At 35.8% G+C, this 16,384-nt stretch overlaps 1 protein-coding gene across 2 annotated transcripts in view; it reads right to left on the reverse strand.

Annotated features, from left to right (window-relative positions):
- The window catches only part of LOC108681423 (calpain-C-like), a 91,290-nt gene that overhangs the window by 2,835 nt on the left and 72,071 nt on the right, over window positions 1-16,384 (reverse strand). For both annotated transcript variants that reach the window (XM_018170450.2, XM_047883244.1), the window contains 13 exons: window positions 16,124-16,241; window positions 14,686-14,826; window positions 13,546-13,867; window positions 12,497-12,669; window positions 11,311-11,450; window positions 11,221-11,253; window positions 8,939-9,035; window positions 5,051-5,162; window positions 4,049-4,167; window positions 3,123-3,295; window positions 2,367-2,425; window positions 1,232-1,379; window positions 446-562 (listed from right to left, as the gene is read on the reverse strand). In XM_018170450.2, the coding sequence (XP_018025939.1) occupies window positions 446-562; window positions 1,232-1,379; window positions 2,367-2,425; window positions 3,123-3,295; window positions 4,049-4,167; window positions 5,051-5,162; window positions 8,939-9,035; window positions 11,221-11,253; window positions 11,311-11,450; window positions 12,497-12,669; window positions 13,546-13,867; window positions 14,686-14,826; window positions 16,124-16,241 (1,752 nt within the window). The remainder of the gene's footprint in view (window positions 1-445; window positions 563-1,231; window positions 1,380-2,366; window positions 2,426-3,122; window positions 3,296-4,048; window positions 4,168-5,050; window positions 5,163-8,938; window positions 9,036-11,220; window positions 11,254-11,310; window positions 11,451-12,496; window positions 12,670-13,545; window positions 13,868-14,685; window positions 14,827-16,123; window positions 16,242-16,384) is intronic.

A 16,384-nucleotide genomic window follows, 5' to 3' on the forward strand; every position in this document is an offset into this window, starting at 1 on the left:
GATATATACTCTGCCCGAGGGATGACAGACACTCTGCCTGGGCAGATATATAATCTGCCCGGGGGATTACAGGCACTCTGCCTGGGCAGATATATACTCTGCCCGGGGGATGACAGACACTCTGCCTGGGCAGATATATACTCTGCCCGGGGAAGACAGACATTCTGCCTGGGCAGATATATACTCTGCCTGGGGGTTGACAGACACTCTGCCTGGGCAGATATATATACTCTGCACGAGGGATAACAGACACTCTGCCTGGGCAGATAGACACTGTCCAGGCAAAGTGTCTGTCTGGCCTCTGGCAGTTTTTATCTGCCTTAAATTAAACTAGAAAAGTTTCTGTATTTATACTGTAACTTAATGTAAAGTAATGTTTGATTGTAGGCAGACTTAACAGTTCAGGATTTAATTAATACAATTAATTCATTAATTATTCACTCACTGAATGCGACGGACAGATGTAGCACGGCGCTTACGAAGTCCCCAAACCTGAGCGTGCCGTCCTTACGCATGTAGCGCAGGATCAGGATGCTTACCACGGATGTGCTCAGCGCGAATCCTACATACAGGACAACATACGGGACTGTTATCGAATAAAATTATGTACAGTCCAGTTTAAAATTACTTACGTTGGAAAGTTCTAAGTTATATATCAAGTTCATGCTGTGAATCATATTGTATAATGGTAAATTGTCTACTAATCATCAAGTAAAATTGGTGCTAATTAATCTTAATTTCACATTTAAATTACTGTATTTAATAAATGTGTACTGGTATGCTATGAACCAATCGACGAGAGTAGCAATAAAGCATTGAGCCTACGCACTAAAATATATAAATAATTACTATTATATAATGTTGTTTTTCCCTTAAAATCCTAACTGTTCTTGCCAATTTTAATAAAGAAACTGTCTTCACTAAATGTTGCCAACGAATGATTAATATGGCACGTTAAGTTTCCCTATACAATTCATATTTATCATTCATAGGACCTGCGGTAAAAATGCAACAGAGCCCGCATCAAACTTTAATGGTACGTACATGGAGTACCGATTTACTTATAAACGGCATCATTTTCTCTACAACTTTAAGCTAAAATAATGTGAGTTTTTGCTATTTTGCTTGTTAAAAATATTAAAATCAATATATTAAATAAAATATAAATCATCAATATACAATATCAACTCATTATAACATCAATACCAAAGGCTACATCAGTTGCATCCACCTGCATCGATGAGGGCGTCTCTAAGGCGTTCCGCCTTAAGGATACCAGAGCGCTCCTTGGTATGACTCCTAAAGACGGCTTGCCAGGCCTTAAGGCTCACAAGAAGCTCCTTGAAGTTACTGAAGCTAAGGCGGCCTGTGCCTGTGGTCTGCAGTGCTGGTCAGGAAAATTATCTTGGATGTACATTGTAAAACCTAAATATGTAAATATAAATACATATAAAGGAGTTTCATCAATATAATGGGACGGAGTTTTACATTACACTTGTAAACAGGACAACTATAAAACAGGAGGAAAAAAGGTTGGATATAAAACCTTCACGAGATGAAATATTTGTAATGAACGAAGGGAAATAATGCAAAGAAATAGCATTTTCTCAAATTGATCAATAGCTGGAAAACTTTGGTATGTAAATGCTTGCACTATGAAACTGAATCAAGGATTACAAGATTATAAATTTTGAGTATGAGTTATAGCAGTTATCAACTTATTATATAACAAGAAAAGTCTATTTAGGGTTTGCTACTTAAATGAGACGGTTTTAGAGATTATAGGACTGAGAATTTTAAATATAAGTTCCATCTAAAATTACACGAGTATAAGCTAAGAACAATAATAGTTGCAGATAATAAAAATTACATTACATATAAAAGAATAATATTAACTATTTAATTTATTATCTTAGAACAACTGAGAAATCTCTGTCAAAAATAGTGTGAAATAAATTTACAGAACTAAAAACAAAGAAAGATGCGGAAATAAACCCTTATCAAGAGCATCAGGTTTAGAAGTAACGTTCAACGTCATAAATCTATCAATTGTTAACGATAACTGCACGGCCTTGGCAGACAGGAAGATAAATTTTCTAAATTTCTCTTTGCTACGCCACGGATGATAATAATGCGCATATATAAATTTCATATAGAAGTATCTCGCTAGGAAAAGTGAATATGTTCACTACAAAAAAATTGTGTAAATTTCTGCACATTAAATTTTTCATCCCATAGGCGACTCTCCTTCCAATCACAGATCCAGACTCTACGAGTCCTGACATTATAAAAAATGGTGAATTTTCAACGCAATAACAATAGTAAAAATAATATTAATTTTATAATAAGGAAGTTGTAAAGGATACGTCCATGGTTAAGATGATCTGTCGGCAGATGTCCAGACTAGCGCAGCTCTTGATGTAATCTGAAAAGAAATATAACACTTCGGTTCAACGCACGATAAACTGTAAAATCTTTTTGAATTTAGAAGTGAACACTTATCAAAGTATTCGAGAATAATGGAAAAATCTTGCTCATGAGCAGAAAATTTTTTGATGACTGTAATATATTCCGACAACTCAGTATATATACATCGAACATCGCCAGACTCACCATCAGAACACTGGCAGACTCACTATTAGGACACCATCCGACTCTCCATTAGAACACCATTCGTTTCATCATACACCATTCGTTTCATCATTGAAAATGTTCGCCTCACCATTACAAGTGTCCGCCTCACCATTACAAGTGTCCGCCTCACCATTACAAGTGTCCGCCTCACCATTACAAGTATCCGCCTCTCCATTACAAGTGTCCGCCTCACCATTACAAGTGTCCGCCTCACCATTACAAGTGTCCGCCTCACCATTACAAGTGTCCGCCTCACCATTTGAAGTGTCCGCCTCACCATTTCAAGTGTCCGCCTCACCATTGCAAGTGTCCGCCTCACCATTACAAGTGTCCGCCTCACCATTTCAAGTGTCCGCCACAAGTGTCCGCCTCACCATTACAAGTGTCCGCCTCACCATCACAAGTGTCCGCCTCTCCATTACAAGTGTCCGCCCCACCATTACAACACTCACCATTACAAGTACCCCCCTTACCATTACAAGACTCACCATTAGGTAAGCAGGCCTCCAGCAGTTCATGGAGCTGGAAGGCGTTCACTGTTCTGTGTTCATCAGCGACCTGCAGGAACACTGCCTGGTACTGTAGGATACTCTTGCTCTCCAGCGCACTGCGGGACTGTGTCACCGCAGGCTTCACCAGGCTCGGGGTCGTGTCTACTAACCTGCGCACATATATAATAATAATTTACTAATAATATAATAATTTAATAATAAATTTAAGTCTTGGCATAATTAGTTTGCTCAATTACTGCGACGTAGGAAGTAGTAACGTGCAAACGAAATTCTTGTTGTGTCCAATAAACCAGTACACTAAAATTTTTGAACTTACGTAAGAACTAATCTCATGTATTGAGAATACAACTCGAAAATTTAGGAAAAAAATATATTTTCAAAGTCCTGACGAATCTTAACGATAACAGGAGACATGATCCTAAAGAAAATAGGGAATGAGAATTATTCTCGCCGGTCCACAATCTATCACATTTTATTCTCGACGGTTCAATGCAGGAAAGAACAATTTCTGTAGACTTAACAATCTTTGTCTTTTCAGGTTCATTCGTAGTTAATTTTGTTTTATTCTGATCGAAATTTCGTTTTATTAGTTTTTGAGGTTCATTAAAAAAAATGAATTCTTTATTGTCGATTAAAAGAATACTTAAATATTAAACCGTATCTCACTTGACATTCAGAGTACACCTTTAAAGCGTTGTACAAATAATGAGATATGAACAGTTAATAACATATAACATACATTAAAACAATATTTAAGCATAATATCTGACGTGAGTTTAATAGGTTTGGATGAGTAGACCTTTAAAGCGTTGTACAAATAATGAGATATGACCTTTATATACATATATGAACTATATGTAACTTAAAACAAATTAAGAGAATAATCAAGCATAATATCTGACTTGAGTTTAATAGGTTTAGAAGAGTAGACGCGTAATGTGAAGGCGGCCTCCTCGCCGGCCTCGAAGGTGGTGGGCAGCAGCACGTAGCTGCCTTGCTCCAGCTGCACGCGCTCGCTTACCTGGTCCGGTGAATGTGGATCAAGACCATCAGTAAAACTTAGTAATGATCCATCAAAATCCAGTCTACCAATGATCCAACTAGGACCAGGTCTACCAATAATCTTCCTAAAACCTAGTAATAATCAAAGTAAAACCCAGTCCATCAATGATCCTCTTGAAACCTAGTAAAGATCTTTTTAAAACCCAGTCACCAATGACCCTCTTAAAACTTAGTAATGATCCTTTTAAAACCCAGTCCATCAATTATCGATATATAGAATCTGCAAGTAAACTATATACAAAAAGGAGTATCCGTATGTAAACCATATACAAATAAGGTATCGGTAATTAAACTGTATGCAAATAAACTATATACTAACTATATAATCTATATATTTTTCCAAAGAACATCGTGGAGGATTAATCAAGGAGGTGCTTGCCTGCGTTGCCAGCGAAAATTTAAAATTATTGTAATAAAATAAGCCCAAAAGTTATTGGCCTATGCAGTCAATACGATAACAAAATTGAGAAGCGATGCGTTACGCCGTTTTTCGTTGAAAATTCTTGAGAAACTAATAACAAAATGTTCCATTTTCCTTTTTTCCATTTCGTGGAAGTTGCATTACTGAGCGAGACCTACATGGCCGCAGTCGAGTGGCATGTAATTTAAAAGCAATTAAAATAAGGGGAAAACCTTAGCGAGAAATTGATTATTGACACAAGTTCAGTGTAAATCCAATAAGAGAAATTACAGAATTTTTTATATTAATTAAATTAACTGAAGCTAAGCAATGATATTACTTAGATTAAAAATTAGATAATATCTAATTACATGAATATTAAATCCAATTATCAAATATTAAATATAATATATAAGGATTGGTTAGTTTGTACTGGTCGCACCTGTCGGCTGTTGCTGTACTGGGAGTTGACGAGCGACTTGTTCTTCTTAAAAAAACTTCTGTTGATGCAATCAACTCCGCCCTTAGGCACCGGGTACCCTGTGAACCCGATATGTCCGCCTCACTATTACAAGTGTCCGCCTCTCCATTACAAGTGTCCGCCTCACTATTACAAGTGTCCGCCTCGCCATTACAAGTGTCCGCCTCTCCATTACAAATGTCCGCCTCACTATTACAAGTGTCCGCCTCGCCATTACAAGTCTCACCATTCGGTAAGCATGCCTCTAGCAGTTGATGCAGCTGGAAGGCGTTCACTGTTCTGAGTTCATCAGCGACCTGCAGGAACACTGCCTGGTACTGTAGGAACCTGCAGGAACACTGCCTGGTACTGTAGGAACCTGCAGGAACACTGCCTGGTACTGTAGGAACCTGCGGGAACACTGCCTGGTACTGTAGGAACCTGCAGGAACACTGTCTGGTACTGTAGGAACCTGCAGGAACACTACCTGGTACTGTAGGAACCTGCAGGAACACTGCCTGGTACTGTAGGAACCTGCAGGAACACTGCCTGGTACTGTAGGAACCTGCAGGAACACTGCCTGGTACTGTAGGATACTCTTGCTCTCCAGCGCACCGCGTGGTTGTGTCACGGCAGACTACTTCACCAGACTCGGTGTCGTGTCTACTAACCTGCGCAAGAATATAATAATAATTTACTTAAACATTAACATTATTAACTTGTTCAATTATTGCGACGTAGGAAGTAGTAGTATGCAAACGAAATTCTTGTTGTGCCCAATAACCAGTACACTACAATTTATGAGCTTACGTAAGAACTAATCTCGGGTATTGAGAATACAATTAGAAAATTAAAAAATAATAATAATAAAATAAATATTTCGAAGTCCTGACGAATCTTGACGATAACTGGGAGACATTATCCAGAACAAAATTGTGAATGAGAATTATTCTCGTTGGTCCACAATCACAAGTGCTGCAAAACAAAACTGCTGTTGACTATACCGTCTTCGACTTTAAGGTTCATTCGTTGTTTATTTTGTCTTATTCTAATCCTAGCTTCGTTTTAATCGGCTTTGAGCTTCATTGTAAAAAAATGACGTCCTTATTGGACATTAAGACAATATTTAGGTACAATATCTATTTAGTCTTTAATCGCTTTAGACGATTACACATTCAGAGCGTTGTACAAATAATGAGATATGAGCTGTTAATTATATAAATTAGGACGATATTTTAAGATGAATACCTCATTTGAGTTTTGAAGTACACCTTCAAACGTTGTACAAATAACGAGATACTAACTAATAATTACATATAATAAGACAATATTTAAGCATAATATCTGACTTGAGTTTAATGGGTTTGTGATGTGAAGGCGGCCTCCTCGCCGGCGTCGAAGGTGGTGACAGCAGCACGTAGCTGCCTTGCTCCAGCTGCACGCGCTCGCTCACCTGCCCCGGGTAAACTTAGATGAAAACCATGAGTAGAACATTGTAATGATCTAATTAAAACCCAGTCCACTAATGATCCAATTAAAATCCAGTCCACTAATGATCTAATTAAAATCCAGTCCACTAATGATCTAACTAAAACCCACTCCACCAATGATTCGCTTAAAACACAGTCTACCAATGATCCAATTAAAACCAAGTCCACCAATGGTCGGTATTAATTATTTGTAGGTAAACTATATACAAATAAAGTATCCGTAAGTAAACTATGTACAAATAAAGTATCCGTAAGTAAACTATATAAAAATAAGGTATCCGTAAGTAAACTATGTACAAATAAAGTATCCATAAGTAAACTATGTACAAATAAAGTATCCGTAAGTAAACTATGCACAAATAAAGTATCCGTAAGTAAACTATGTACAAATAAATTGAGAGGCGATGCGGTACGTTGTATTTTTGTTGAAAATTCTTGCGAAACTGAGAACAAAATGTTCCATTTTCCTATTTTCCTTTTCGTGGCAGTTGCATCACTAAGCCGCAGTCGATTGGAATTAAAGTTAAAAGCATTTACATTAAAGTGAAGAAAACTTATAATGAAATTGATTATTGACACAATTTTAGTGTAAATCCAATAAGAGAAAATACGGGATCTTGTTATATTAGTTAAATTAACTAAAGCTAAGCGATGATATTGCTAAACGCAGAAAATTTTATTAAAACTAATCATATGAATAGTAAATAGGCTTTTTAAGTATAAAGATTGGTTAGTTTATACTGATCGCACCTGTCGGCTGTTGCTGTACTGGGAGTTAACGAGCGACTTGTTTGTTCTTCTTAAAAAACTTTCGGTTGATGCAATCAACTCCGCCCTAAGGCACCGGGTAGACTGTGAACCAGATGACCTGCATGCAAAATAATAATACTTGTAAGATATTAATATGCAGAATGATAATATAATAATAATATGATAATATATAATATTATATACAAGTTTGATTGAAGACCAGAGCATGCTTTTTATTTACAATCTTCTTGTTCGTCTTTTCAATGAGATCAATCAATCGCATTGAAATCAATGAGATTGATTGATCTCATTCAATGTTCGTCAAAGTGGATGAACGAGTCCTCAATCAATTATCCATGAAAATGTCAAGAGCACAACGGATAACGAAAATATAAAACTTCTGATCTACTACAAAAATAAGAAAATTAAAAACCTAGTAATGAATAACAATCCCTGTGAAAAAACTGGTCTGCTTCAAGAAACTAATGTGGTTTATAAATTCTCCTATAATAAAGAAGGTTGTAGACTTCTTCCAAACATGAACTACATTGGACTTACAAGTACGACCTTGAGCCGACGACTCACATGCCACCTACAATCTGGAGGACCTAAGAACCACATGCGGGAGGCTCACAATGAGACCATCACCCGAGCGACATTGGAAGCCTGCACCAGAATGTACTTCTGTCATTTCAAATTCAATTTCAGATGTTGTAAAACCTTCACCAGCTTGATAATGAAAATTGTATTTTCGAAACGTCGCAATCTATTAAAATGTCATTCGGAAACCTGCTTTTCGATCTCCCGACGCCAGCAAGAAATTTGGTTCGACTCACTGAAAAGACGAACAAGAAGATTGTAAATAAAAAGCATGCTCTGGTCTTCAATCAAACTTGCATAAAAGAGAAGCTTCTGCCGAACTACACCAATATTATATACGCACAGAAATGAGATAGACTTTGTCTGGATATCAGTGCGTCCATTTTTTCTCCGCAAGTGTGTCATCATGACCCAGTTTACCCGATATAAACTAGGGGGTAACAGTGCTACATCCGCTCTCTGCTCGAGTTGTAGGTTAGACAGTGTGCCAATTTTTGGATAACATGATCCATTCGTTTTTCTCCGTGTAGGTATACCACAACGTAAGGGGATGCATTATATTTGAGCCTTCATGCTGAAACGTGACTAGGTTATCAATCACTAATCAATCATGTCACACTAATCGATCATGTCACACTAATCAATCATGTCACACTGATCAATAATGTCACACTAATCAATCATGTCACACTGATCAATAATGTCACACTGATCAATAATGTCACACTAATCAATCATGTCACACTAATCAATCATGTCACACTAATCAATCATGTCACAATAATCAATCATGTCACACTAATCAATCATGTCACAATAATCAATCATGTCACACTAATCGATCATGTCACACTAAACAATAATGTCATAATAATCAACAATGTCACACTAAACAATCATGTCACACTAAACAATCATGTCACAATAAACAATCATGTGACGCTAATCAGTCGTGTCACACTAAACAATCATGTAGACAATCATGTGACGCTAATCAATCATGTCACACTATACAATCATGTCACTAATCACCTTAGGTTCGATCACGGCATGCTGGTTCAGAGAGACCACCACCTCTTCCATGGCGCTGAGCAGCAGGTGCAGCTGAGGGTTGATGTGGAATGTGTCTGGAACATAATAACTTCTTCAATTTAGGGACCTTGTAATTCAGTTGTTCAATTTAATTACTTTCGAATGTTTTTCAGACATATTCCGATTCGTGATATAGGATTATTAGTAATAATTTTAATAACTTACATTTTATGTACATTGAAAGTTTTGTTTCGAAAGAGATACAATTTTGGATTTTTAGCCCCTTGTTACAGGAATGGATTATCCAAAAAATATTTGAACGACTATCAAAATCAAACTAGCTCTCGATCGAAAGAAAATTTGCATCGTTGGATTCTTGACATCCAATAAGTATAGACTATCAACCACAAAATCAATGTCAGTACAAAAATAGCACCAAATTTACGCTCATCTCCAAATTAAAAAAAGATACCCCCGAGAAAAAAAAAACTAGGAGCTGCCTAATTTATTACATACCTTGACGCAAATTCAGCCGAAAGCGAGTTCGAATAAATTCATCTGACTTCACAGATAACTCTCATGCTTTAAGCATTTCTGAAATAATTACACATTAAAAACAGAAAAAGTAATAAGTCGTTAAGAAATAACATTTCTAACATACCGCGATAAACACAGAAAGAAATAGTGGGAAACTACTTTGCAATTGTCAAGCTTTTCAGCATTCCATCAGAGTGACAAACTGAGAACATTTCTGGTTCAGGAGACCGGTGCCTCGTCTATTGAAGTGACGTGCGCGACGTACGAGCTGCACAGTTTTGCTTGCTTGTCTCGTCTTGAATTATTCCTGAGCAGTTGCCTGTTCATAATTTTCTACGTGTCAAAACATTCTTCTTCGAAAATATTCTTCTTCGAAAACATTTTTCTTCAAAAACATTCTTCTTTGAAAACATTCTTCTTCGACAACACATATGACGTACAACATGGCTTACAACACATGACACACAACATGGCTTACAACACATGACACACAACATGGCCTACAACACATGACACACAACATGGCTTACAAAAATTCAGTTCTTTAAGTCAATTACTTTCGAAAGTTTTTGTTTTTAGACATATTCGTGACATAGGATAATTAGTTATAATTTTAATACCGTACATTTTTAATACCTTGAAAATTTTATTTCAAATGAGATACAATTTTAAAGATTTTTAGTCTCTTTTTACAGGAACGGATTATTAAAAAATATTTGAAAGACTAAAAAAATCCAACAAGCTGTCGGCCAAAAAATTTTTGGTTACATGACATCAATTAAATAAACTATCAACCGCAAATCAATATCATTAAAAAAATAGCACCAAATTGCCCCTCATCTCCAAATTAAAAAGAAAAACACCAAAGATAAATCATAAAACTAGGAACTGTCTAATTTATTACATAACCTGAAGCAATTTAGCCGTAGGCGAGTTTGACGAAATTCATCAGACTTGTACATCACAGATAACTGTCATATTTTAAGCATTTCAGAACTAATAACATTACAAGAAAGAAAAATAGTAAATCCTCGAGCAATAACATTTCTATCATACCGCGATGAACACAGAAAAAAAAGTGGGAAACTACTTTGCAATTGTCAAGCTTTTTAGCATTCCATCAAAGAGGCAAACTGATGAAAAAATTTCTTCGAAAACATAATTATCCGAAAACATTCTTCTTCAAAAACATTATTCCTCGAAAACACTATTCTTCGAAAACATTCTTCTTCGACAAAATTCTTCCTCGAAAACATTCTTCGAAAACATTCTTCTTCAAAAACATTATTCCTCGAAAACACTCTTACTCGAAAACATTCTTCTTCGACAATATTATTCTTCGAAAACATTCTTTTTCGAAAACATTCTTTTTCGAAAACATTCTTCTTCGAAAACATTATTCTTTGAAAACATTCTTCTTCGACAATATTATTCTTCGAAAACATTCTTTTTCGAAAACATTCTTATTCGAAAACATTATTCTTCGTAAACATTCTACTTCGAAAACATTATTCTTCGAAAACATTCTTTTTCGAAAACATTATTCTTTGAAAACATTCTTCTTCGACAATATTATTCTTCGAAAACATTCTTTTTCGAAAACATTCTTTTTCGAAAACATTCTTTTTCGAAAACATTCTTTTTCGAAAACATTATTCTTCGAAAACACTAGTAGATGAACTGCAGATCAAGATGGCATGTTGGCAGACGGANCCCCTCAGCCAGCTGCCCTGGTACACTCGCCTGTGTTGTTGCGGCACCCGCCTGCCGACACACCCCTCAGCCAGCTGGTACACTTGCCTGTGTTGTTGCGGCACCCGCCTGCCGACACACCCCTCAGCCAGCTGCCCTGGTACACGCGGGCGGTCCACGGCAGGTGGCACCGCAAAGATGGTTCATCGCGCGCAGTTTCGCTGTCCAGGTGAACCACCTCGAGCTGTGTGAACGTGCGCACCATGTCGCTGTACGACATCCTGGACAGTGCGTAATTATAATAAAGGTTAGGTTAAATGATAAAATAAAATATTAGATTATAATAATAAAATTAAATATTAGATTATATTTAGAACTACCTATAATAGTATTATTATTATAATACTAGTTATATTGTGGATACGTAACGGTATATTACATTACATTTAGAACTATAATAGTATTATATATTGTGGTTGCGTAACGGTATATTACATTATATTTAGAACAATAATAGTATTATTATTATAATACTAGTTATAATGTTATATTGTGGGCGCATAACGGTATATTACATTACATTTAGAACTATAATAGTATTATATATTGTGGGTGCATAACGGTATATTACATTACATTTAGAACAATAATGGTATTATTAGTATAATACTAGTTATATTGTGGGAGCGTAACGGTATATTACATTATATTTAGAACAATAATGGTATTATTATTATAATACTAGTTATATTGTGGGAGCGTAACGATATATTACATTATATTTAGAACAATAATAGTATTATAATTATAATACTAGTTATAATGTTATATTGTGGGTGCATAACGGTATATTACATTACATTTAGAACAATAATGGTATTATTATTATAATACTAGTTATATTGTGGGAGCGTAACGGTATATTACATTCCATTTAGAATGATAATAGCATTATTATTGTAATACTAGTTACATTGTAGGTGCGTAAGGGTATATTACATTTAGTACAAGAGTGCTAGTTATATTGTGGCCTATGCGTTGTATGTTCGTTTGCAGTATATGATACATAAGGTTATGTTATACACATGAGTTACCATGACTACGTCATCATGAATTGTGGACAGTAATAAAATTTCATAAAATTGAGAGACAACAAATTTTTATTTTGCTATAAATTAACTTATTTAAATTCATATTATACTATAAATTAAATTATTTTAATATCAGATTATACAGATTACATTTAATTAACATTTTCATCAAGAAAATTATGACCAAAATCAATTGATCAGAATCAAATAGACGAATAACAGAATATTGTACTTACCAAAATTCGCCGTCTACCATGTGCTTGAGCCCCAGCCTGTCCCTCTCCTGGGGGGACACCTCATCCCACTCGGGGGCGTCCCTTGTCCCCCAGGCCCCCAGGTAGTCCACGCAAGACCCCAGCGGGGACCTCAGCTTCACCAACGTCACCTCCGCGCCTCCGTACAGCTCGATCTTAAATACAGTTTAGTATTTTAATTTAATTGGATTATTATTATCTTGAATACATTCTATTATATAGATTTTTTTGGATCAATATTGGTATTATAAATTATATTATTAATAATGCAATATTTATTTCATTGGGTTATTATTACTATATTATTATAATATTATTATAATAATAATCCAATATTGATTTCATTGGATTATTATTGTTATTATAATATTATATATTATGTCAATTTTATGAAGGACCCCGGTCTTAAAATTATAGGCGGACTATCAGAGGCCAGTTAACAACCAGAATTTTAGATGGTTGTTGAAAAAATATATTCACCTTAAAAATATTCACCTTCATTTTTAAGGCAGTTGAATATTTATAATAGCTCGCTTGTTTAAAATTCCAAATTTGAATTTCGATTTTGATTTCAATAACGAAATGGCTTCTAGAGTGAGACTTTTTCGAAGTTACACCGAAGTATCTATATCACAGCCAAACTACATATATCTATATTTATCTATAATTAAAATACTATTACTATGACATAATTCATAATTAATGTGCTCACAAATGTCAGAAAAAGAGTACCTCAGTACTCACTGCAGTGAGTGACAGCGAGCGCATTTTCTCGTCGACGAAAACGTGAAGTCACGGACGGACAGACGGACGGACATGGCGAGCACAATAGTAACTTTTTTCCATAAATGAGAAATTGCGCTAAAAATGATGACAATCTAAACATCAACACCGAAGTAGCTTTTCCACAGCCACATATAATGATACTGTTTAACTATAAATAAACTAGTATTGAATACATGAATCATAATGTGCTCATAAATATCAGATAAAATGATGACAATCTAAACATCAGCACCACAAACTCTCACCTTTTCAACAGCATATATCCTGTAGTTGATACCGATCACGATCCCTGTCGCGAGCTTGTCCATGTGACTGCCTCCTCCACTACCTCGTCCTGATGAAGTAGATGACGATGATGAACCTGACGATGTTGAGGACAAGTTCTTGTGCTGTGGGGCCAAGACTACGACCGTGACGATAGACGTGACGTGTAGCAGCTTCGTCAGAAGTCGGCTGCAAGATGTGGGGTCTGAACGAAGAGATACGGTCTCTGAAATCCCGCCTGTCAGGTCTGATAGACCATCCAGAGTACTGCCGTACTTCAGAGCTTCGTAGGAGCCGTGCAATCTAAGGGAATGAAAAGACCCAATATAAATATGCAACTATTCCTTGCAACGTAAAGTCGTAACGGAAAAATTACAACGTAATTCTTTGTAACAGGGATATATGCTACAAAATTTTAACGACTTCCACAAAATTAACCACTTCCAGAAAATCAACAACTTCCACAAAGTTCGACACAGACACAAAATATACAAATTTCGAAACATACAAAATTTGAAAAATACACTTAGTTCAAAAAATCCACAATTTAAGAACTTCAACATAAATCAACCACTTTAAATTCTTTGTAGCAAGGATTTATCCTACAAAATTTTAACCACTTCCACAAAACTATATCGACTGTCATGGTGACGTATGATTCAAAACGCTAAAAAATTCAAAACTTGTCGCCACTTTGCAGAACATGCAACAATTCATCGCCTTTTTATGCTCACTAAGATATGTATGTTTTCCTGACCACTATGAACAAATGAACTTATCAATATATTCGATGGCCACAACCTGATCAATGTAGCGGGTTTTAGCTAGTTTTACTAGGAAACTAATTGTTCGCAATCATTGGGGTCGATTTGGAACTTCCAAGTTCAAATTGGACACCTAGGCTGTGGTTAATCATGTTCCAATGTTCATTTTTTTCAATGCGTTCAGTTGGTACCAACCGTTGATGCGTTCATCTCAACACACCTCAAACTTCTTCAATGATAACCCCCTTGCAAATATGTTGAAACAAAATTGATTACGACTTGATTTCGTAAAACAACGGCGATTAAGAATTTATGTCGTAAACACAACATTAAATCAAGGTTATGAAAAGTTCTCACTTGGCATAAGCCTTCTCTAGCAGAGCGGGCCAGAACTGTGTCGAGGACTGCGAGTGTAGGAACATGAGTTTGTTGTTGACGGTGGGTAGGCGGTCGTCTACTACCACCTCCCGCCACTCTCCACACCACCACACGCGGAACCTGAACAATTTTTAAATAAATAATTATTTATACGATACATTATATAAGACAGAAGTATTGCATTTGAAATTAATCATCTCCAGACACTCACTGCAGCTCACCCGAACGCGGAATCTGAATAATTTAAATGTCTTCATACCGTGGCGTCACTAGGCCTATTTTCGGGGGGTTTTAACCCCTCTAACATATTCTCAAGTCCACTTTAAATATTTATTTAACTATACTTTTAACCAAAAAATGCTGTAAATTCAGTATCATATGGCCTGAATATAAATTGAAATTAATGACAATACAATTATTATTACGCAACTCATTATTATTATTAAATTATTAAATCATTATGAACTTGAATGTGATCATAAATCTTAGAAGGATTAGCCTAAGCCTGTCCGTAACATCTAGTGGGGCCTCTGTCTTCATACATTTAATGGCCGAAATCTACACATATTTCTCTAGAACAAATGCGAAATAACGAAACCAAATTTAGGATTGTTTAATTATACAGGAATAGACTAGATGAACAGACTAGATGAAGGTTTGCAGGAGTATAGAAGAAGTGCCTCCTACCTTACAAATTGGTGCATGTCAGCAGCTACTTAGCTTCAACATCAGTTTGGATAGATTTGGTCAAAAGGCAAGTCCTCAAATCTCCAAGCGACAACTCAACAGCATTATTAGAACCGGCGACAAGCCAATTTAGCCGATTCATCAACGCTGATTCTGATGTGTTATGTTGTTACGATATGTTATGTTGTTACGATGATATGTTATGTCGTTACGATGAAGTGTTATGTTGTTACGATGATATGTTATGTTGTTACGATGATGTGTTATGTTGTTACGATGATATGTTATGTTGTTACGATGATGTGTTATGTTGTTACGATGATGTGTTATATTCTTACGATATGTTATATTGTTACCGATGATATGCTATGTTGTTACGAATATATATTATATTATTACCGATGATATGTTATGTTGTTACTGATTATGTATTATATAATTACCGATACTATGTTATATTGTTACCGATGATATGTTATGTTGTTACCGATTATATATTATATTATTACCGATGCTTTGTTATATTGTTACGATAATATGTTATCTTGTTAGTGAATATATATTATATTATTACCGATGATACGATGTTATTACGGTGATATATTATGTTGTTACCGATTATATATTATATTATTACCGATGAGATGTTATGTTGTTACCGATGATATGTTATGTTGTTACGATGATATGATATGTTATTACGGACATTGGCAGGACGCCAATAAATCACCTGAAGGCTCCGCAGTAGCCGCTCTTGTTACTGAAGGCTTGGTCTGCAGGCACCACACGGTAGAATAGACCCTTGGCCAGCTGCAGACAGCCCAGGCACGAGACCAGCCACCGGTCTCCTGTTCATTGTAAACACCTCGTTGGAATACTATAGAATTATTTGTCAAAATATAATTTAGATTTCGATGGCTATATGAAGATATTTGTCGAAAGCTTTCTTCACCAACGACAGACGTCAGTAGAGTTAACGGAATCTAGGATT

The sequence above is a fragment of the Hyalella azteca genome, unplaced genomic scaffold, assembly GCF_000764305.2.
Source record: "Hyalella azteca isolate HAZT.00-mixed unplaced genomic scaffold, Hazt_2.0.2 contig12383, whole genome shotgun sequence".
NCBI lineage: Eukaryota > Metazoa > Arthropoda > Malacostraca > Amphipoda > Hyalellidae > Hyalella > Hyalella azteca.